The sequence below is a fragment of the Macaca mulatta genome, chromosome 12 (genome assembly GCF_049350105.2).
Source record: "Macaca mulatta isolate MMU2019108-1 chromosome 12, T2T-MMU8v2.0, whole genome shotgun sequence".
In the NCBI taxonomy this organism is placed as follows: domain Eukaryota; kingdom Metazoa; phylum Chordata; class Mammalia; order Primates; family Cercopithecidae; genus Macaca; species Macaca mulatta.
This window is the reverse complement of record NC_133417.1, coordinates 123,980,521-124,004,089: the sequence shown is the minus strand read 5'-3', so window position 1 is coordinate 124,004,089 and position 23,569 is coordinate 123,980,521. Positions and strand designations below refer to the sequence as shown.

Below are 23,569 nucleotides of genomic sequence, written 5' to 3'. Positions count from 1 at the left end.
TCCTTGTCCTATCCCTTCCCCCAGCTGCGTGGCAGTCTTGAAGAATGCAGCCTGTGTCCCCAGTGTGGGACCCTTGTTCCTGGTTCTGGAGGGAGCAGAGCTGACCTTACTTGTAAATTCCCGTGTTTGTCTGTTCTAACCTGTTGGGGAGCTGTCTGAAGGACTGATGCTAGGTGCCCATCTATGTTTGCCTATCTTGGAACCAACTCAGGACAGAAAAGAGGCAGGGACTGCTCAAAAACACTGCAAGGCAACACTGCAGCATACCACATCAATACACAAAAAAATTAATTGCATTTCTATACACCAGCCATGAACACTCCACAAAAAAATTAAGAAAACAATTCCATTTTACAATAGCATCAAAATAACTGAAATATTTAGAAACAAATTAAATCAAGGAGGCACAAGACTTGTACACTGGAAGCTATAAAACATCAGTGAAAGAAAGTAAAGAAAACCTAAATGGAAAGATAAGCCACGTTCATGGCTTGGAATACTTAATATTAAGATGACGATATTACCCAAAGCTATATTTAGACTCAATGCAATTGCTATCAAAATCCCAATAACATTTTTTTGGCAGAAATGAAAAACAAAATCCCAAAATCCATATGGAATTTAAATGAACCAATAGCCAAAACAATCTTGAAAAAGAACAAAGTCAGAGGGCTCATACTTCCTGATTTCAAAACTTACTACAAAGCTATAGTAATAAAAACAGTGTAAAACTGGAATAAGGACAGACATATAGACCAATGGAGCAGAACTGAGAGCCCCAAAATACACCTTCACATTGAAGATCAATTGATTTTTGACAAGGATGTCAAAACCACTGAATAGAGAAATAATGGTCTCTTCAACAAATGATGCTGGGAAAACTAGGTATTTTCTAGTTTTCTAGAAAACTAGAACCTAGAAGGCACTCAATACATATTATTTGTGGGTTAGGGTTAGGGTTAGGTCCGACTTCATTCTCTTGAATGTAGAAATGTATCATGATGAGCTTTTTAAATTTTATTTATTTATTTATTTATTTTTGAGACAGGGTCTTGCTCTGTCATCCAGCCTAGAGTGCAGTGGAGCAATCATATCTCCTGGCAGCCTTGCCTGGGCTCAAGTGATCTTCCCACCTCAGCCTCCTGAGTAAAAGGGACTACAGGCATGTGCCACCATGCCAGGCTTTTTAAATTTTTTTGTAGAGACAGGGTCTCACTATGTTACCCAGGCTGGTTTCAAATTCCTGGCCTCAAGTGATCCATTTTAGCCTCCCAAACGCTGGGATTACAGGTGTGAGCCACTGTGCCCAGCCCATGATGAGAAATTCTTAATGCCAAAGATTGATTTGTTAATATCACAGTTCATTAGAAAGGTCATTTGTCTAGGAAAGAAATGGATTTAGAAAAAATTTATTTTATCTCCAGGGATTTGAGCCTTTCATCTTCTGGTAGAGGCAAGTGGACTTAGTGATGTTTACCTCAGGTGTGATTGTTGAGATACCATTTACCAAGCTCATGAATCCTGATTTTGAATCAGTTTCTCAACAACACAGATGTGTCTTAAAATTTATTTTCCTCTGCCAAAGAGCATCCAGATTCAGGATGTCAATCGAACAGTCTTTCCATTTCTAAATATATCATGCATTCCAATGGTTATCACGATTATTCCAGAGAGGTGCACAGAAGACTGATAATGCCATTGCCATAACATTTTGTATTTATTTATTTTGAGACAAAGTTTTGCTCTTGTTGCCCAGGCTGGAAAGCAATGGTATGGTCTCGGCTCACTGCAACCTCCGCCTTCCAGGTCCAAGTGATTTTCCTGCCACAGCCTCCCAAGTAGCTGGGATTACAGACACCCACTACCACGCTCAGCTAATTTTTGTATTTTTAGTAGAGACAAGGTTGCACCATGTTGGCCAGGCTGGTCTCGAACTCCTGACCTCAGGTGATCAACCCCACCTTGGACTCCCAAAGTGCTGGGATTACCGGCGCCAGCCACCACGCCCAGCCGCCATAGCGTTATTGGTAATTGATCCAACCTGGAAACTCCACTCTAGGTATTATAATCCGTGGTGTCCCCACCTCTTCCCCCACAAATTCACATGCTGAAGTGCTGACCCCCCAGCACCTTGGAATCTTGTGACATTATTTGGGAATAAGGTCACTGTAGATGTAGTTAGTAAAGATGAAGTCATACTGGAGTAGAGCGGGCTCCTATCCCAATGTGATAGGAGTGCCCTTATAAAACGGAAAAATTGTACAGAGGGAGAACATGAAGGCAGAGACTGGGCGATGCCTGTACAAGCCAAGGAATGCCAAAGATTGCCGCAAACCACCTGAAGCTTGGAGAGAAGCCTGGAACAGATTCTCTCTCACAGCCCTCAGAAAGAACCAATCCTGTCAACTTGATTTGGGGCTTAAGTGTGCAATTCCATGAGCTCCTACAAATCCATCACCCATGTAACCAACATCCAAATCAAGAACTAGAACACTTCCATCACCTCCGAAAGTTACCTTGTGCCTCTTTTCTTACTATACTATTAATGCCCAGAGGCAACTATTGTTCTGACTTGTTCCCCTAGGTTTCCCGTTCCTAAGCGTCATATAAACTTAAGTACACAGTATGTACTCTTTTGTGTCTGGCTTCTTTCACTCAATGCTTTTCTTGCGATTCATCCTTCTGCGTTGTTGCATAAATCAGTTTATTCCTTTTTATTACTGAGTGGTATTCCACACCAGTTTATCTGATCTAATATTGAGAAGCATTTGGGTTATTCTCAATTTTTTGTTATTATGAATGAAGCCTCAATAAACGTTTTTGGTGAACATGATTTCCTTTTTCTTTTTCTTTTTTTTTTAAGAGAATACTGGGGAGTGGAATTTCTGTCACAGGTAGCTCTCTAAGAAACTGTTAGTGGTCCACAGTGGTTGAACCATTTTACACTCACACCAGCCATGTATAAATGCCCCAGTTGCTGTACATCCTCACTAACACTTGGTCTTAGCTGCCCTTTTAACTATTCCAGTGTTATCCCATTGTGGTTTTAATTAGCACATGCCTCATGAAATGGCATCTCCTGGTGTTTTCTTTTAAATCAGCTTTATTTACTTACATACAATACTACTCACCCATTTTAAGTGCACAATTTGATAAGTTCCTACAACTGTATATAGTCATATATCCACCACCACAATCAAGATACAGAATTTTCCCACCATGTCCTTTACAGTCTACCCCTCCCTCATCTATAGTCCCTGGCAAGCACTGTTCTGCTTTCTGTGACTATAGTTTGCATTTTCTAGACCATTATGGAATAACAAAGCATAGTCTTTTGTTTCTAGCGTCTTCCCGTTTAGTTTTATCCATGGTATTGCATGAATCAATTTATTCCTTTTTTATTTCTATTTGTTTTGCAGAAACAGGGTTCCACTGTGTTGGCCCAGGATGGTCTCGAACTCCTGGGCTCAAGTGATCCTCCTGCCTTGGCCTCCCAAAGTGCTGGGATTACAGGCATGAGCCACCACACCCAACCTCTTTTCCTATTTATTTATTTATTGAGATGGAGTGTTGCTCTTGTTGCCCAGGCTAGAGTGCAATGGGGCAATCTCGGCTCACCGCAACCTCTGCCTCCTGGGTTCAAGCGATTATCCTGCCTCAGCCTTCTGAGTAGCTGGGATTACAGGCATGTGCCACCACGCCCAGCTAATTTTGTATTTTTAGTAGAGACGGGGTTTCTCCATGTTGATCAGGCTGGTCTCGAACTCCCGACCTCAGGTGATCCACTCGCCTTGGCCTCCCAAAGTGCTGGGATTATAGGTGTGAGCCACTGTGCCCAGCCCTTTTCCTTTTTTATATCTAAGAGTATTCCACTGAACAGAGATATCACAATTTAATTCATTAATTGTTGGACATATGGCTGTTTCTAAATTTTTGCTTCTATGAATAAGCTGCTACGAACATTTGCCTGCAAGAGTGGAATTGCTAGATCATATGTTAACGACACGTTTCACTTTATAAGAAACTACCAAGCTGCTTTCCAGTGCATCATTTTGCATTCCCTTCAGCGCCTTCACAGTATCTTAGTATCATACCGACACTTGGTATTTTCCATCTTCTAAGTCTGAGCCACTTTAGTGTTACGTAGTATCTTGCAGTTTAAACTGCTCTTCTCTGACTGCTGACAAGGACTTTAATCTTTCTAAGCTAATTATCAATGCATCCTCAGCTTTAATTATGGATAAAAGCAAAGTATATTTTACCATAGTTTTGTAATATTAGCATGCTGTTTTAATAGTATTGTAACACTATTGTATGTTATCGTACTTTTACTTTAAATGTTTTGGGTGGTAGTTTTGGTCAGTTTTAGAATCCACCACTTTAAATCTGTTATCATATATTATCAGGCACCTTGTTAGGTGCTTTTCCTCCATATTTTAGTCCCATAACTATTCTATGAGGTAGGCTTTGGTGTTCCCAGTTTACTAATTGAAACTTAATATCTTTTCAAAATTTTGTTAGCTTTGACTGTGGCAGTCCCACATAGACTGAGTCCATGTGTCTCAGTCTATTATAATTACGACACAGATGGGTTTAGAAAACACAGATGGGTTTTAGAAAACCACCACCTGCTACTGAACCTTCTTGTGTTTTCACCTGTGAGATATCTGCCAAGAGCAACATATGACTGCTTGCAACTTTCATTGATCCAAAGCTGGTGAAGGGGCAAGCCAAATGAGCTGGTATAGATCCCCGGATATTAATGAGTGGGCAAACTCTGCTACAGGGGGACTCTAAAAGGCCAAGAAGGGTTGTGAAAGACTTGGTCAGAATCTCAGGTGGCAAGAAATGGAGCTCTCTTAGCCATCTGTAAACCATCAGTGTTTCCAAGTCTCACAGCAGTTGGGGTATTCGAACAGCAGTCACAGGTAAGCCTTAATCTTAGAGGACAAATCAAGGGGAACCCAGGAGAGGAGATCCCTGTCTGCCTTTGCTGGTCACCTATCTTGGGTAACTAATTCAGCTAAGGAGGAAGTAGAAAGGTCTTTGTGTCCAGATGATCAATCTCCTTCACTGGCCCTCAGTAGTGTTGGACTGCCCCAGAAGCCATTGGGTATGTCCTTTGGTTAGGGTGACAGGGGGGATAGTCACCCTCAGCCAAACAGCCTGACACCAAGAGAATGTACCTGAAATGACAACTGCCCCTTGGTACAGCTGTTAGGTCCATATATCTGCTCTTTGGATCCAGTTCCAGTCAAGGTCTCTTATTTTCTGTAACCTGCTTCTCCCCTTTCCAGCCACCTGACACCCACCGCACTTGCTTTCCCTTTCTTATCAAAGCTTCTCTTGAAATAATTTAATAATCTCACTCAGTTCACATACTTCTAATGTTTAATGTGCTTCCTTTCTCAGGGATTCTATGCTCTGACTGTGAAGTGTTTAACCAAAGAAACAAATCCCCGGTAGAGTGATAATGTAATAGGAGGCTGAACGGTGATATTTGTGTGTGCACTGGGGTGAAGGTGAGGGTCAGGAGCTATCTAGACCCTGTTCTGGCATCTTCACTTCTAAAATATCTCAATGGCAGCTCCACCTCCTGGAGGAGAGGGTTTTACATTTCTTGCCTATCTCTTCCCACCTGGGGCACAGGGCTTGGACAGCAAGTGGAAAAGGTGTGACTGTGCAAGGTGCCCTCTATGTCCTAAGTACTTTTACTACATTTGGTTTAAATCTTCACAACCCTGCAATGTAGGTATTACATTCATACTACAAATAAATGGGAGACTTAAAAGTTAGATGACGTGCCCCAGGTCACACAGTAAGTGGCAGAACTGGGATTTAAACCCAAGGTCAGCCTGATTCAAGGTTCCTGATCCTTTCCTGATACAATGCCATCTCTTCATTAGTATTTCTTCTAAGAAACTGAGTTTCTCATCATTCCTAAATGGATGCAAAGTAAACAGCAGTGACCGCCCTCCTCCACTTTCCACCCCAAGCCCTTACTCCACTACTCCAGAAATAGCCTGTACTTCATTCCTTGTCTCAGGAACACTCGCCTCCCTTCCTCCAAATAGACTAGGTAAGTTATCAACTTAGGAAAACAACTGACATATTCTGACAAATATTTATTCTACTATACTCCCAAATTTAACTTCCCAAAAAAAATCTCATTCCTTCTCAAAAATTCCTGCTTAGCTGAATACCTCATATTGTGGGCATTCAATGCAAAAGTACATATGCCAAATGCTTAATAAGATTTAATTTTCTCTCTCGAGAGAGAGAGGTAAATGTGATACATAAGTCCCATTCCTTTCCCCTACCCAGCCCACGTCTATCAGATACTCAAATGTGATGAAAATTAAAAAGAATGTACAAGCATGTTTTAAACTACTAAGAGCACTATCTTTCCATTGCTCTTTTTAGGACTTTCATTGCTCATAAGGACTTAATTTCCTAAGTCCTCCCTTCCCCCACCATGCTTCCCCCAATACCCCCATTCAGCAGTGCTGGTTCCCTCTCCAGTTAGAGGAATGGAAATTGATTGGCTGTCTTGTACAGGGATTCTCAGAGGGCAAGCCAAAGAACTGAAGTTGGTTTTCATGGAGTAAACCAGCTCAACCAGGCCTCCGTGCCTAAGTCCTTGCCGTGAAGGCCCAGCCACAACAACACTGCCAGGCAGGCAGTTCACTTTCTCTTAGGAAGGCAGCAGATTCCCCACATCATGTCTGCACTAGAATACTGCAGCCAGCAGGGAGAAGAGGTGGGTCACTTCAATTACATCAGAAAAAATCCAATAGGACCATCAAGGACCTCTCCCATTATGTCCCAACTTTAAAGTCCTTATTATTAAGCAGTCAATGATACCCAGGACTTTGTCACCAAACTTTTACAAATGTCAACATGGCCTTAGGACGGGCCAGACATCCACCTACTCTGTGGCCTTGAACCCAGTCAGGCCTCTCAGTGATCCTTCCAGGGCTCCACCCCACCTCGCCACAGAACTCCAGGAGCCATGAAACATGGGAGTCTCTCTCTTTCCAAAGCTCAGAAAGAATGAAGGCAGCTACAGTCCAGGGTGAGACCAAGTAGCTGAGCTTTCTGCTTGATGTGCAAAGAGAAAACTTGAGTAGCAGGGACACAGGGCCAACTGGCTTCTTATATGCGCCACTGCTAGAAAAAACTAAGTAAAGGGACTACAGGGGCTGGGAAGGAGGCAAGCAGCAACCAGGAAGGGCTGGGTTAGGAAGGAGCACGGCTCCAGAGGAAACCTTTCTGATCCGAACTCTTCTGCTTGTGCTGTCTCCAGGCTCCACTTTCTCATCTCCAGATGAGAGAGAAGTAGAACTTCTGGTTCAAGTGCTGAGGTCCTTTGAGATCTCTGTAAATACAGTTCACTCAGTCAACATTTATTGAATAGTCACTGTTTACTGAGTCTAGAGGAGGGAGGTAGAATCAGTTGAGTACAAAAGTTTAGTCTGAGGTTTGATTGGAAGCCCATCCTGCAATAGTGACTGCTCCTGAAACCCACCAGACCCTGCTTGCCGTAGGGCAGAACACTGAGAAACCACGTTTGTTGCATTGTAGAGAAACCACATCCCCCTCCACCTTCCCCCTGGACTGTGTCCTTTGATACATGGAGACAGGTAACAGCTACTGGGATTATCTGGGCTCCTTCACTGGGGCCATGGGAAATTCACAAAGTTCATAGATCCTCTCGCACCTCACAGAAAGCCAACAGCTAAAGAAGAGATGTCCACGAGAGAGGCTTCTAGAAGGCTAAATGAGCAGTGATGGGGGGTCAGAATAGGAAGACCTAGGGCTGCTGGCAGGGGGAGTATTTGGAAGGAGGCAGTGAAGCCCCAAGACGAGGATGACAGGAAATGGGCTCGGCATGTTGTGGCTTCTCCGCCTGTCTACTGAGGAAGTTCAAAGGCTTCTCCTCAGGACAGGGGATGGGAGAGGGGTGAGGAAAGATCTAAGGAAATAAGGACCTCAGAAGACCCCCTCAAATTCAGAACAAAGGACTTCCGGTCTAAATACGTTCTGTATGTTTTCTCCTGAGCTACAACTCAGCAACCTCACCAGGGCCCCAAACAAACCACACATGGCTCACTTAAGGTAGAAACGAAAACCTGCTTTATAAGGCTGCGTGGCCACCACTGGCTTCTCTGCTGAGATATGAGGTGCCAGCCAGGCAGACAGGTGACAAAGGGTGACCCTTCCTCACCTTCTCCCCATCACTACCATCCCCCCGGCCCTACAAATACCCATCTCTGTAATGCAACCACTTCAAAAAATACTCTGAGGAGGGACAGGGTGAAAGGGGTAGGAGTTCAGACTGGTCTGAACAGCAGGCTGGTTCCCGTGAGGTAGCTGATGCCCATGCTCCTGGGCAGAGGCTTTTGGAGAGAGGCCAATTATGTGCTCACAGCCAGAAGGGAGTCACTGGTTGACTGGAAAGTGGAGGAAGTAGAAACTCTTGAAGTCCGCCCAGAGTACTTGATCACAGGTAACGTCTGAGTGGAAAGGCTGGGCTCTTTGCTGGTGTCCTCACTGTCCTTTGAGGAACTGGGTTTCTGGGGATAAGGGGAAAGGCCAGTTTGAGTCTTCTTGGATTTGGGCGTGGTCCCATCTTCAGAGAGCAGTAGGCTTCCCTCACAGGAGCTGTGTTTTCTGGAGGGAATAGGTGGTGAAAGAAATGGCTGAGACATCGTTACTGAGACTTTACCTTAGGATTTGCCTTCAGAGTCTGGAGCAGGCATTCACCACATTACGGTGTTGTAGGCCATAATTACATGGATATGTAATAACCATTAAAAAATATTCTATTTACTTGAAGGCTTGAGATCTGCAGTGCAAGAGTGAATGGAGGTGCGGGTAGAGGGCTAATGACTTCCCACAGCTAGTGGGTATGGCTGACAGTGGTCGCTTCAGGAGGCGCTTCTGTCCTCCAGCTCAGCTTCCCTGGGCATACCAAGAGCTACCAGGAAAAGGATGCTATGGCTGCATGTCCTGACAGTCCCATCAACCCCCAGCTGAAGAATGCTGATCTCACTGCCACAGTCTGGGAAGACGGGAAGGAAGAAAACTCTCCAGACTCACAGCCAGCAGCCCATCCCTTGCCCAGGCAGCACTCACCCCAGCTTGCTAGTCTCTGATTTGCTGAAGGCATTGAGTATCACGTCATCCTTTGAGACAGTCAGAAGTGTTGTCGGGAGAGACCACTAAGAGCAAAGGAATCAATGAGACCAAAAGGGCTTGGCAGAGGCAAGGCAGGAGTGTTTGGGGTCTTGGGACCCTCCAGCTCTACCTCTAAGTGGATCATGGGGCTCTCCCCTTCCCTACCCCTCAGGTGTAGGCCCGGGTGGGTAAAAGTCTCAGTTCTCTTCTGAATCAGACAAGAAGTTGAGGCCTACAAAGCACTTTTTGATCCTTGAAAGAAAGGTACCCAGGGAATCCTGGAGGCAACTATTCCCTTGAAAGGAAAGAGTAGTGAGACAGAAGCACAGCCTAGCAGAGAAGTGAGAGAGGCCTCTACATACCAATCCAACTCCTGATGCACTCATAAGGCAGAGGGAGGGGCCTGAGAAGGAGCTGTCCTCCACAGTGGCAGCACTCACCACTGGAGCAGAATCAGAGACAACTCCCATGTGGAACCCTTTGTAGCACCAACTCCGGAGCAGATCGACTCCTAGGACAAGATTAGTAGGACTTGTGGTTTAAGAAAGTAGAATCAACTGGCCAATTCTTCTTTCCAGAGAGGCCTATTTCTTGGTATACTGGGATTTAATCTCTCACTAAACATGGCTTTCTGAGGGCTGGGAGGGCACATCACCTTTAAGCTTGTTGCCATGGTATTTCTGTTCCCATTGGGTGGTGAGAATGTTGAAATATCGTGGCTGCTCAAAAAAGCGGAGATAGCGAGAGGAGATATGAGAAGGAAAAATTCGTTCAAACTGACCACGGCGAGAAAACTCATCTTCCATCTCAACCAGAATCCGAACATCATCTGGTGTCAGAACATCCAGCACAGATGCATAGAAGTCCTGTGGTCCAAGGAACAGGGAGAAAAAGTGTGTGACAGAGAGTGTAAACCAGGGGCAGAGACTCAAGAAGCTGGGGGACAGGGAGCACACCCCTGGGGTCCTACAGCTCCAGGACTCTCATGGAACTACTGAGGGCAGCCTAGTGGGCCAGCTCTGAAAGACATCTGTTCCTAAGTCTACTGAACTTAGCTAGTGGGGAAGACACTCTTATTTGGGGTCGGGGGAGCCACTGGGGCTGAGAGGTTAAGTAGTTTGTTGGGTAAAGTCAAGATGAGGATCCAGCAATTCAGATTTGGCACCAGTCCTGTATCTGCCATGCTTAAATCCAGCTCCCTTATCTGCTCTGAGAAAGTCAGCTTCCTGGGGTCTCTCACTGTGCCTCTCAGAGAAAGAAACCAAAGGGCAAAAGTCTACAGCTTGGACAAAAGAGGGCGAGAAAACATGGTAAAGACAATTAATGCTCTCCCAGAATGACAGACATGCCAAAAAATCTCTGTGCATCAAAGGATCACAGGCCTGGATTAAGAAACCCTGCTCTAAAGAAAAGCTGGTTGCAGCCAGGAGCAGAGGCTCACACCTGTAATCCCAGCACTTTGGGAGGCTGAGGCAGGTGGATCATTTGAGATCGGGAGATCAAGACCAGCCCGACCAACGTGGAGAAATCCTGTCTCTACTAAAAAATATAAAATTAGCTGGGTGTGGTGGCGCATGCCTGTATTCCCAGCTACTCGGGAGGCTGAGGCAGGAGAATCACTTGAACCCGGGAGGCGGAGGTTGTGGTGAGCCGAGATCGCACCATTACTCTCCAGCCTGGGCAACAAGAGTAAAACTCCATCTCAAAAAAGAAAAAAAAAAAGAAAAGAAAAGCTGGTTGCTTTTGGGTCCCGAATGTTTAACCAGGGAAGTTTTCTGCTAGCACTGGGGGGAAGACCAACCTCCTACCTGATCAGGAATTTTCTGGGTCAGATAATAGGCTTTCTTCATCTTCTGTGCAGTGACATGCTCTGGAGCCATTCGACATTTGTCCCCGGGGGAGGTGGGCAAGCTACAGCAGAGGCCGGAAAGAAAGCAAAGGGCAGGGTCAGCAGCTTTGTATTTGGAGGAAATATGGAGAAGGTCCAGTCCAGCAGATACCCTTCTCGAGAGAAGACAAAGATGCAAGAACAGAGGTTACTTGAGTAGTAGGTTGGACTAAAATACACTCCCCAAAAGTAACCTGAGAGTCATCAAATATTAAGTGAAAGGGTATAAACCACCATCTTTAGGTTGAATTTGAATGATAAAAAATGAGGACCTTGCAATAAGCCTTATTGTGGTATATACTTCAGTTTGTTTTAATTCGGTGAACACTTAACTATATACCCAGCTCTGTCCTACTGGCTATGTGACCCTGGGCAACTGACTTCACCTCCCTTCACCTCAGTTTCATCACCCACATTACTACAATTACCATAATCACTGTTGAGAGGAATGGTGAGATTCTGTCTCTAAAAAAATAATACTAATGAAAAAAAGATGATTAAAAAGCAACTCTTGCCCCCAAGGAGCTTACGGTATGGCAGGTGGGATACGTCAAATGACAACCACTGGACAGAGCCAAACATGAGTCTACAAGGTACAGTGGGGAAAGCAAGTTTTGTTATCAGGCAAATCAGGATTTGAATTCCAGTCCTACCACTCTCCAGTTGAATGACTTTGATAGGCTACTTAATCCCAAAGAGCTTCAGTTTTCTCCTCTGTAAACTGCAGGTACAAATACTAACCTTACAGGGTTATTGGAAGGATAAATTATAGGGTTTTCCTCACACATCTCAGATAGTAAGTAAATATAAACTCCCTCCTCTCAAGAGTGGTTCCCAGTGCTTTATGGTATGAAAAAAGAAAAAAAAATGGCCATACTGAGTTGGCTTCATGAAGATGTATAAGCTAGACTTTGATGAACAGTAAAGGTTAATGGCAGGTCTGGCTATGGGCATTTCAGGAGGAAGAAACCCCATAAACAGAGGAAAGAACACTATGGGGAACAGCAAGAGGCAATAAACATTTCAGAGAAGAGACTGGACCAACTGGTCCTTAAGGATCATTCTGACCTTGAGGTTGTGTGAGTGATCCAGTTTGTCAGGGCACAGGAGCCAGGAGAGGAAGAAGAGAGATACACCAAGAAAAAGGAAGCTGAGACCCTGACTGCCCAGGTAAGGAGTTAATTTTTTTTTTTTTTTTTTTTAGAAACAGGGTCTTGCTATATTGCCCAGGCTAAAGAGAGTACAGTGGTTATTCACAGGCGTGATCATCATAGTGCACTACAGCTTTGAACTTCTGGCCTTAAAAGATCCCCCTGCTTCAGCCTCCCATGTAGCTGGGACTAGAGACACACACCAGTGTGCATGTTTAAATCTAATTCCTAGGCCTGTGGTTCCTGAGCAGAGGATCAACATAACTGAACATACTTGAGAGGCACTGATGTGGCATGGTAGCATGTTAGTGGACTGTAAGGGCAAGACTGAGCAGCAAGGGAAACCAGGCAGAAGGGAGTACCCAGAATCCATTCCTTCCCAGAAACTACAGCAGGGCTATTCATGCTGCCAGCGGAGCTGTGAAGAAACAGGGGCCTCACCTGGTGGTGGAGCTGCTGCAGCTGCTAGGGCTGGAAATGACATCCTCTGCATTGGGCAGGACAAAACCTGCCAGATTCAGAAGGTCACGAATCATCTGGCCTTTGATGCTGATATCCAGTGGAGAGTTGGAGTGGAGGCTTCAGAAAAAGGATAAAAAGAGCGATCAAAGCAGCACTCCGAAACAGTCTCTGGTCATATGTGCAACTCAGGGCTAGTCTCATTTACTTCCTGGATTCCCTAGGATGAAAGCTGCTCAAACATTCCCATGCAGGATCACCATCACAAGACTCTCTTGCCCCAAAGACGGTGAATAACCTCACTCAGAGTGGTAAACCTGCCCATGACCTTGATCTGCTAAAGGAAAGCAAGCGGTAAGGATCCACTTAAAAAGAACAACTTGCCAGGCATGGTGGCTCACACCTGTAATCCCAGTACTTTGGGAGGCCGAGGTGGGCGGATGATGAGGTCAGGAGATCGAGACCATCCTGGCTAACACAGTGAAACCCTGTCTCTACTGAAAATACAAAAAATTAGCTGGGTGTGGTGGTGCACGCCTGTAGTCCCAGCTACTCGGGAGGCTGAGGCAGGAGAACTCTCTTGAATCCAGGAGGTGGAGGTTGCAGTAAGCCAAGACCACACCACTGCACTCCAGCCTGGGTGACAGAGTGAGACTCCATCTCAAAGGGGGAAAAAAAAAAGAACAACTTACTAGAGTGGCAATGGGAGCGTGAGGATAATGGAAGGATTCTATTGTGAGTGTCCTGAGAATACCACCTACCTTGGGGAAATGTTGACTTCCAGGACCCAGGGCTTGAGGTTTTCGTCTAGCATGATGTCAAAACCAAAGAGTTCGTGGCAGCTATACGGCCGCCGCACATACATCTTGAGCAGACTCGTCACGTAGGGCTCTGACCTGGTCACGGGGATGAGGAAGTGCTCAGTTCAGCTCCTCCCAGAGGGCTCTACCCAGAGCTATCCTGCCAAAAGAGTGGCCCAGAGATAGGCAGGGCAGAAGCAACCCAGGAAAGGTAGCTGTCAAGAGATGCCTCTGATCTGGGACCAGCTCCTGGGGATGAAGTTCAGTAGATGAGCAGAACTTAACTCTGGCCACTCCTTCCTATTCTCCATCCTTAAAACCAAACCACAGCAGGGGCAAAGTCCAGAGCACAGCAGTGTGAGGCCTGGGAGAAAGGAGGGGGGTCAGCGGCAGGCCCCACGCCCAGGTTGGCAATGTGACTCACGAGATGATGGTTTTGACAACAACATCCTTTATCTTCTCCCAGATGGCATCACTATTGACTCCCTTCTGGCTCAGGTAGTTCCACAAAGCCTTCAGTGCCCTGCAGAGGAGAAAGAGGAAGTATTAGGAATTATATTCTAGGAATGAGTGACAAAACAAAGAAAAAGTAAGAAGAGACCTAATGGTATTTTCTTCATATCTCTTCCTTTGACAGTTTAAATTATGAAAGAGACGAACTTGGATGCAAATAGACCAATTCTTTTTTTTTTTTTTTTGAGATGGAGTTTTGCCCTTTCACCCAGGCTGGAGTGAAGTGGCGCGATCTCGGCTCACTGCAACCTCTGCCCCCGAGGTTCAAGTGATTCTCCTGCCTCAGCCTCCTGAGCAGCTGGGATTATAGGCGCCCGCCACCACGCCCAGCTAATTTTTGTATTTTTAGTAGACAGGGTTGCGCCATGTTGGCCAGGCTGGTCTCGAACTCCTGACCTCAGGTGATCCACCCACCTTGGCCTCCCAAAGTGCTAGGATTACAGGCGTGAGCCACCACATCCGGCCTCAAATAGACCAATTCTGAATTGGTAATTGTTATCTCTGGGTCTTATATTAATCCTCCACTCACCATGCCCCTGAACTTCCCAAAACCCCAGAACCCTGTATTCCTCTAGGCCTTCACTGGCCTGGGACACTCTGCCCTCAGTACCATTTGTGGCCCTGGCAGGCCATTTCATCTGCATTGGCCTGGTACTCGGCATTCTTTTTATTGACACTGTAGTTGGTCAGGTGCATGAACTTATTGCCAAGGCTCTTCATGGAAGGAGAATACCTGGAAGTAAGCAAAACAAAGGCAGAGGTAAGATGGTGACAGAGCAGATGGAGAAGGGGCCAAACATTTCCCCAAATACTGAAGAGGTGAAGAACAAGTACACAGATCTTTTCACAGCCACAAGAGCCTGAGAAGTGTGTCTGTTGGCCAAGTTCTGAAAAACCACAGCTAAACTCATCTCCTTTATCCCACCTCAGTCCCGTACACAGGAAGATATTCCCCAGATTTAACGAAGTAGAGAGCCTCCTTATTTCCCATTTCCTGCCTTCTCCCTTGCTAACAAAAACTATCAAAATATTTGTTATTTTCCTGTTTGGTGTCTTCTAGTTTCCCTCCCTCTGAGGAAAACAAATCCCCAATATTGTCAGAGGATACCTCACCACTGTCACATACTTGCAACTGGCAAAGCGGACCAGTCCATCCGAAAAGAGGTAAATCCGCAGAGGATCGTAGGAAGTGACGTAAACATAGATCCGCAGGTCAAACTTGCTGCCGCTGATGAGGTAGGGTTTGTGTAGATACCTACATAAAACAAAGGCCAGCTTCTCATCCAGCCACATGATGGGGCTCAGTGGGAAACCAAGCCACAGAAAAAGCCAGCTAACAGACCCCAAGATAAAGACCTTAGAACCGTTGGCTAAGGAAGCTCTTTGGCTGGGAGAACAAAGGGCAGAAGAACATTGTAAGAAGGGAACCTCAAGGCCAAGGAGGTGGGAGGATGGGGTAAGGGATATGTGCTACAGGCTCACCTCTGTACCAGGAGGGGCCTTCGCTTAGGGAGCTGACTCCACTTATGAATAACCTGGATGCCAATGCCTCGAGCTGATGCTGGCTAGGAGCAGAAAGGAGATGAGATTTGCTCCAGGTCCAATACTCTGTTGTTCCCACTCAGACCATAGTCTCCTGCCCACTGTGATTCACTCACTGGCTTCACAATCCACTTTTGGCGGCTGCTGCTCTCCCATGCTTTGCGCAGGAGCTTGGCGTCCTGGGGCAGGATAAAGGACTGGGGGAAGAAACTGAACTCCTTCTTGCCAAAGCGGCTCTGCATGCGTGACAGGTTCCGCCATAGCCGGTCCTTCCTCCCAATCTGGAATGAGCCTGGGAAATGGTTTAGCTACAAAAGGAAAAAGGGTGAGTGTAGGAAGAGGGCAGAAGTGAGGCCATAAGGAAGATGACAAGACTCACTCTACCATTCCAACTTCTTTAGCAGCACTCCAAGCTGTTGTTCCATCTTACTATCACCACCCTAATGGTCCTTAAGTATCCAACTGCAGAGCACTCACCAAAAGATGATTAAAACACAGACAAAACAGAGTAACGTAAGACAGACATGATATTCACCTTAAGTGCAAAGAAAAAGCTATTACACCTTTTCCATGAAACTCTATGGGATGAGGACAGAAAAGCATTTCACCTTTAGTAAGTCTGGGGGCAAGGGACTCATTCATTCCAACGTGAGACCAGAAGTCCTCTTTACACATATTCAGCTTGGGAGAATGGAATGTGCAGTGGTCATAGGGAAACATAATAAACAGAAAACAGACAGTCTAACTCAAGACACTAAATCAGAGGAAAAAGTGCCTTTGAGAAGCTGCAACTGCAGGATTTCAGAGCTACACCCTCCTATGAGGTTGGATTTCAGGAGAGGGACTCCGCTGCCCCCACATAGCAAGAAGCTCCAAAATACTGCAGCTGAACTGGAGATGTACGTGATCCACTGGAGTCTCTCACTGTACCCCCACCCTGTACTTTCTCCTCTGTACAGCTTCCTGACTTCTCCATGGTCATCATCCTCTTCCCGCCCCCTACCCCCTACCCACATCATCACCCTCCTCTTGGCCTAGTCCAAAGTCCAGGGAAACAGCTCCTCAGAAAGGGCCCCTACCTTCTGATGCTCTCGAATGGATCGGAAACTAGGAGACTTCATGTGGTGACCCCAACAGCCCAGCCAGTCATCGTTTCCTATGGGAGGTACATCAGGAATCAGCCTTGCTAACAGCCCAGTCCAGGGACAGAGAAAGGCCCAGAGGTCCCAGAACTGGGCACAGCTCCCAGACTTGGTTTTCAAAGAGTTGCTATGGAGCTGTCCTACATGAGGCCCTGGGGCCAGGGACAGAACAATGGCCCTTTGTCTCTCAATTCTGAACAACAGGCTTAGCCCAGGATTTCAGAGCTACACCCTCCTATAAGACTGGATTTCAGGAGAGGGCCCCAGCTGCCCCCACATAGGCACGAGGTGTCTAGAGCTCTCCCCCTACTCAAAGCCCATCTATTTGGGGCAAAAAGGACAGGTTCACAGTAAGGCAAGCAACTCACTTTTGCTGATTTTGAAGTGGGACCGTCCAATGGTCTGCTTGACAATGTTGGGGGTCACTGTGCTCATCTTCCACCGGAGCAACTTCCTCTGCTCCCAGGGAAGTTTCTCCACTGGGAAGAATGCAAGGGGTGTAGGGATGGGGGGTGGAGAAGAGCAGAGAGTCATGATGAGAAGACAAAAAAGATGGTATGGCTGCCCATTTTTCCCTGGGCAGGCAAGTCACTATTGCTCCAGATCAGGGTTTCAGAGGAGCACACTTTGGGAAGGAAGAGGGGCTGTGCAGCAATGAGGAACAAAGAAAGGGAAGACTGAAAGGGAAAAGCAGCAAGGTTGGAGAGCATGAACTCAGCATGACATGGCAAGGCTGAAAAGGGTCAGCTAAAGGACAGACAAGAAAAAGGTTGCATTAGACCTACGACCATGTGGGGAACTGAGCACAGTTCTGGAAACCCTCTCCCACCTACTGCCACCTCCTCCCAACTTAGCTAGCAACCTTCTCCCGGGGGCTCTTCTGGGGTTTGACACTTGGCCAGGTTTACCTCTCTCATCCCGAGTGCCAAAATAGATGGTAGGGGGAACGTTGGGAAAGAGACTGTAGATGAGGGCTGGTCGGACAACTTTCTCATGATTGGAAAGGGGTTTGGTCAGAATTTCCATACAGCTTCTAAGACGAAAAACAAACACGGACTAGAGAAAGGGAAAAAGCAACAGCCCTGAAGTGTTGTTACTATGATGTACGATTTCTTTCCAAGTGCTGTCTTTTAACTTGTGATTCTAAAAAGCCAGGTGCTCAATAATTAATAATTATTTTATACATATTAATCCATAAGGTACTAGGCTAACCTACATATAACCACATCATTAAATGTCACCTAAAGACAAGGTTTTCCAATACTTCATTCTGCAATACAGCTCCAAAATTTTCTGTGACAAGACATTGTCTGGGAAAGTCCCTGACAGGAGTGGTTCTGAGGGGAAATGAATGCGGGTGGATACTAGTAGAAGAATGTGCTATGCTAAGATGAAGAAATAAATGAGGGAAGAAAAGAATGATGTGAAAATTACGAAGGAGGAAAACCAAAAAAGATCTGAGGTGTAGAGACTTTTAAATAGAAAAAGGGGGAAAAGCAATAGAAAGAAAAGAAACAGTGATACTTCTAGTTCATTTTATATTTAGGTTTCATCTAAAGATTCATGGACTGTTAGTGCTTTTCTCCATTTTGGAAGTGATTTGTGACACTGGAATTTTAGGTTAACAGTATGGGAACAAAGATCTGGATGTAACGAAGAGATGTGGCTGATCTGGGGCTATGGGGTTCCCTACTGTTATTCCAACAAGGGCTTGGCCAAGGCAGTCTCAAGGGGTGTCAACATAGCAGACATATCAACTACCTGTCAGGTATAAGCTGACAGACTCAGATCGTTCCTTTAACTAGCACTGAAAAATGGAGAAAATAGCTATTACTCTTTACAATTTAGATAATATAATCCACGAATATTATTATAACATTAATTTTTAGTTTAAAAAAGTCACTTTACCTGTTATTATTTTCAGCATGACAGAAATAGGCACTGTACATGAAACATTTCAGTGTTTTAAATCTTAAAGATTTTTAATGAATTTTAGGGAATCAAGTTAAATACTAATTCCCAATGAAAAATTCCTATTAATTCAACTCTATTCCTCATTTTCAAAATTTTTTCTTCAAAGGCTTTTGGTTTACTGAGTAGAGAATTTAAGATTGTTGAAGTCAATAAGAATGAGTTAAAATTTAAAAACAAAGATAGAGGCCGGGGGCAGTGGCTCACGCCTATAATCCCAGCACTTTGGGAGGCCGAGGCAGGCGGATCACCCGAGGTTGGGAGTTCGAGACGAGCCTGACCAATATGGGGTAACCCCCATCTCTACTAAAAATACAAAATTAGCCGGGCATAGTGGCACATGCCTGTAGTCCCAAATACTCGGGAGGCTGAGGCAGGAGAATGGCTTGAACTCGGGAGGCAGAGGTTGTGATGAGCCGAGATCATGCCATTGCACTCTAGCCTGGGCAACGAGAGCAAAACTCCATCTCAAAAAAAAAAAAAAAAAAAAAAAAAAGATAGAAACATAAAATGGTACAGCCACTCTGGAAAACAGTTTTGGCAGTTTCTTAAAAAACTAAACATGCAATCATCATACAACCTAGTAATTGTACTCCTGGGCATTCATCCCAGAGAGATGAAGACTTATATTCACACAAAAATACGTACATGATTATTTATAGCAGCTTTATTCATAACAGCCAAAAGCTGAAAACAACCCAAATATCCTTCAACAGGTGTATGGTTAAACAAACTGTGGTACATCCATACCACAGAACACTATCCAGCAATAAAAAAGAATGAGAACTATTGATACATGCAACAACCCAGGTCAATCTCCAAAGAATATGCTGAGTGAAAAAATGTCAATGTCAAAAGGTGACATACTGCTGTCACTCTATCTGTGTAACATTCTTGAAATGACAAAAAGGAGAACTAGTGGTTGCCAGGGGATTAAGGAGGGAATGGGAGTAGGAGGGAAGTAGGTGTAGCTATAAGAGTAGCAGGAGGAGGAATTCCTACAGTGATGACAACATTCTGTATCTTTTTTTTTTTTTTTTTGAGACAGAGTCTTGCCTCTTGTCACCCAGGCTGGGGTGCAGTGGTGCGATCTCAGCTCACTGCAACCTCTGCCTCCCAGGTTCATGTGATTCTCCTGCCTCAGCCTCCCGAGTAGCTGGGATTACAGGTGCCCACCATCATGCCCAGCCAATTTTTGTATTTTTAGATGATGTTGTATTTTAGTAAAACACAGGGTTTCACCATGTTGGCCAGGTTGGTCTCAAACTCTTGACTTCAACTGATATACTTGCCTCAGCCTCCCAAAGTGCTGGGGTTATAGGCGTGAGCCACTGTGCCCAGCAAAATGTTCCATATCTTGACTCTAACAATGTTAACAACATCCCAATTGTACTATACTGTACTTCTACAAGATGTTACCCAATGGGGGAAACTGAGTAGAGAGTACAGGGGACCTCTCTGCATTCTTTCTTACAACTGTATGTGAAATCTATAATTATCTCAATATCACAAGCTTAATTTAAAAACAAACAAAAAACCCTTGTGAGTCGTCTCACAAGAGTCCTAAACTTCTCTTCAAGAGACCTGGCTTCTAGTCTAGCCATGCTAGAAACTATGACCTTGGAACAGCTACTTCACTTCTCTGGTCCTCAATATTTACACTGGACTTGATGGCTTCCATCTCTAAAATTACATGATTCTTAGAGCACGACAGGAAATGCAGTGAAAATATTGTTGTGTAAAGAAACAGGTAGTGTTTCCAATGATTTTTCTGTTTTTCAGTGGTTGCCAAATTTTCCATAATAAATATACAAATACTTCATAATAGAGAAAAAATAAGATTTTAGCAATCTAAAAGTATTTTAGTCATCTTTAAAATGCAGAGTGGTTTGGAATTCATCTATCTCCATTTTTGGTCAGGTGCAGTGGCTCACACCCCTAATCTCAGTGCTTTGGGAGGCTACAGCAAGAGGATCACTTGAGACCAGAGTTCAAGACCAGCCTGGGTAATATAATGAGACCTTCCCCCACAACTCTACAAAAAAAAATTTTTTTAATTAGCTGGGTGTGGTGGGTGGTCCTGTAGTCCCAGCCGTTCAGGGGGCTGAGGCAGGAGGATTGCTTGAGCCCAGGAGTTCGAGGTTACAGTAAGCTATGATGGATCCACTGCACTCTAGCCTGGGCAATACAGCAAGACTCTGACTCTAAAAAATAAAAATATGTATTTCCATTTTCTTGAAAATTATGTTTAAGCTTCATATAGAGAAGAAGTTATGTGCAATTTGTAGAAGTTAATTAATTAATGAGCAAATGATTAACAAACACCTTTTGTGAATTTTATCTTATATATCAGGAAGGCTAAAGGGCTGTGTAGCAGTCCTGAAGTAGGCCCTTAAGTGTAAAAAAGGTAGGACTCCAAATCAATTACATGTCAAATATCTTTCTCCTATGAAGAGTGGAGGTACTTAATCAACAACCAATATATATAACCCGAAGTAGTTTTGCTTTTCTGGAAGGAGGATGGGTTGGGCTGAAAGTGACAACTTACGCATCAGACTCAGGGTGCCCGTGATGGGATTTCTATCCACCTTCACAGAGAATCCCAGTTCTCGCTCCCACTTTCCAAACAGCTCTGTCTCCACCTTACAGGTTAAGGGCTCTAAAATTGGTGTGCTGCTGCCACACCATCACATTTCACAGAGATGTAGCCCATCTTGTCCATGCTAAACAAGGCAGAGAAGGCTCCCTTTATTCCTAGCTTCATCTAAGGCAGGGTTGATGCAAAGAAAAGCAACCTGACTCTGGGTGCTCCATATATTGGTCAAGCCCAATGATATACAGCTAGTTTTTCATTAAAAATTAGGGCCAGGTGCAGTGGCTCATCCCTATAATCCCAGCACTTTGGGAGGTCAACGATCACAGGTGTGTGCCACCATACCCAGCTAATTGTTTCTATTTTTAGTAGAGATGGGGTTTCACCATGTTAGCCAGCCTGGTCTCTAACTCCTGGCCTCAAGTGATCCACCCATCTTAGCCTCCCAAAGTGTTAGGATTATAGGCATAAGCCACCGTGCCCAGTCCATGATACTGTTTTTGTTGTTGTTGTTGTTGTTTTGTTTTTGAGACAGAGTCTCAATCCGTAACCCAGGCTGGAGTGCAGCAGCGTGACCTCAGCTCACTGCAACCTCCACCTCCCAGGTTCAAGTGATTCTCGTGTCTCAGCCTCCTAAGCAGCCGGGATTACAGGTGTGCACCACCATGCCTTGCTTATTTTTATATTTTTAGTAGAGACAGGGTTTTGCCATGTTGGCCAGGCTAGTCTCGAACTCCTGACCTCAGGTGATCCGTCTGCCTCAGCCTCCCAAAGTGCTGGGGTTACAGGTGTGAGCCACTGCGCCTGGCCCATGATACTGTTTTTAAGCCCCACAGATGAGATGTGCTTCTGGCCCCCCATTACTCCCTGTTCAAAAACTAAAGTCGCAAACACAAAAATTTGGTAAAAATGCATTAGAGTTCTTAAGGCCATTAATGACTTGAGTAGTTAATCTCTTTATAATCTTTAAGAGACAAAAGATGAGCATCTAACAATGATCTATACAGCCACACTTACCTAGAGATCACGGCCACCGATTCGCTAGGGGTGACAGCACTTAATGAGGAGCACTCTGAGTCTCCTAGAGGAAGGAAGAACAGAGAAATTCTGACTAGAAAAGGCTGCAGCACAAGCTTACCAAGCCTAGGCAACTCTTCCTTGAATATCCTGGGCTCAACCCTTCTTGGGGAGCCATAAGCACCACCCTGCTGCTTTGCCTTCCTCAACAGAAGCAAGGGGAAGGTAAGACCAGTGGGACAGGAGGACTAGAGACCAAAGTCCTCTAGAAGGCACTACCTCCCTCTTAAGAACCCCAAACAAATGACTGATGTAGGTAATGTGAGTCAAGGACCTAGTACATAATTGTTAGCCCCCTGCCCAAAATGTCATAACCAACTCCTAGTTGGAAGTGAAAGGGTTCCCTACTCACCCTCTTCCTCTTCATTCTCATCATGGCTACAACAGTCTTCCAAACCATCTACTAGTTCTTCTTCTGTATCTTCAGTCTCAGCCTGATCTGGCTGGAGGTCAGCAGCTGAACTAAAAGAAAGAATCATGCCCCCAGCCTAGTCAACTCCATCAAAGAGGTCACAGTTAGATTCTCATTCCTTCATCATCTCCCAGTATTTGCCCCTTCTCCATTACCAATCTGCTACGTCTTGCCTGGACCTCACAACTCATTTCTCTTGTCTTCAAAGCTTAGGTCTAGGCATAGCTCCTCAACCTTACATCTCCCATTCTGCAAAGAGGCACTATGTTTTCCATTTCTTTGGTGTCCCTCATAGCATATAAGTACAACATTCTACATCTAAAAAACCATCAATGGGTATCTGGTAATTGACTTGAAATGTCCCTAGGCCACTCTCTGGGAACTCAGAAGAAGGCCTTAGTGGACCAAGTTTCCAGGAAAATAACAAAATACAAGAGAAGGAGCCAACTATGTGCGTGCCCTAACTATAAATGGCTGTCATGCCAAGAATGTCTGAAAACCTGATTTGGTTTGGAAAAAGTAGGAAAGTCACAGGCTTCAACACTTGGTGTTCACAATTCTTATTTCTCTCCTAGTTTTTACTTAAAATAGGGGTTGACGAACTCTTTCTCTAAAGGACCAGAAAGTAAATATTTTTGTTTGCAGGCCAGTCAGTTTATCACAACTACTCAGCTCTACCATTGTAACAAGAAAGCAGCCACAGACAACTGCAAATGAATGGACAAGGCTGCATTCCAATAAAACTTTATTTACAAAAGCAGGCAACAAGCAAGATTTGGTCTGCAAGCTGTAGTTTCCCAACCCTTGCCCTGAAGTGAAAACCAAAAATTCTAGGGCAGCT

At 44.9% G+C, this 23,569-nt stretch overlaps 1 protein-coding gene across 23 annotated transcripts in view; it reads right to left on the bottom strand.

Moving 5' to 3' along the window:
• Positions 1-7,405: 7,405 nt before the first annotated feature.
• Positions 7,406-23,569, bottom strand: part of TTLL4 (tubulin tyrosine ligase like 4) — a 45,851-nt gene continuing 29,687 nt past the window's right edge. For 6 of the 23 annotated variants that reach the window (XM_015111086.3, XM_015111085.3, XM_077957601.1 and 3 more), the window contains 17 exons: positions 22,669-22,778; positions 22,257-22,320; positions 17,584-17,708; positions 17,044-17,154; positions 16,613-16,689; positions 15,650-15,841; positions 15,474-15,556; positions 15,118-15,246; positions 14,602-14,724; positions 13,903-14,001; positions 13,440-13,574; positions 12,661-12,798; positions 10,989-11,091; positions 9,836-10,046; positions 9,543-9,691; positions 9,139-9,224; positions 7,406-8,673 (listed from right to left, as the gene is read on the bottom strand). In XM_015111086.3, the coding sequence (XP_014966572.3) occupies positions 8,418-8,673; positions 9,139-9,224; positions 9,543-9,691; positions 9,836-10,046; positions 10,989-11,091; positions 12,661-12,798; positions 13,440-13,574; positions 13,903-14,001; positions 14,602-14,724; positions 15,118-15,246; positions 15,474-15,556; positions 15,650-15,841; positions 16,613-16,689; positions 17,044-17,154; positions 17,584-17,708; positions 22,257-22,320; positions 22,669-22,778 (2,191 nt within the window). In that variant the 3' untranslated portion in view covers positions 7,406-8,417. The remainder of the gene's footprint in view (positions 8,674-9,138; positions 9,225-9,542; positions 9,692-9,835; positions 10,047-10,988; positions 11,092-12,660; positions 12,799-13,439; positions 13,575-13,902; positions 14,002-14,601; positions 14,725-15,117; positions 15,247-15,473; positions 15,557-15,649; positions 15,842-16,612; positions 16,690-17,043; positions 17,155-17,583; positions 17,709-22,256; positions 22,321-22,668; positions 22,779-23,569) is intronic. The other 17 variants (XM_077957604.1, XM_001094864.5, XM_077957606.1 and 14 more) reach the window with 3 other exon arrangements.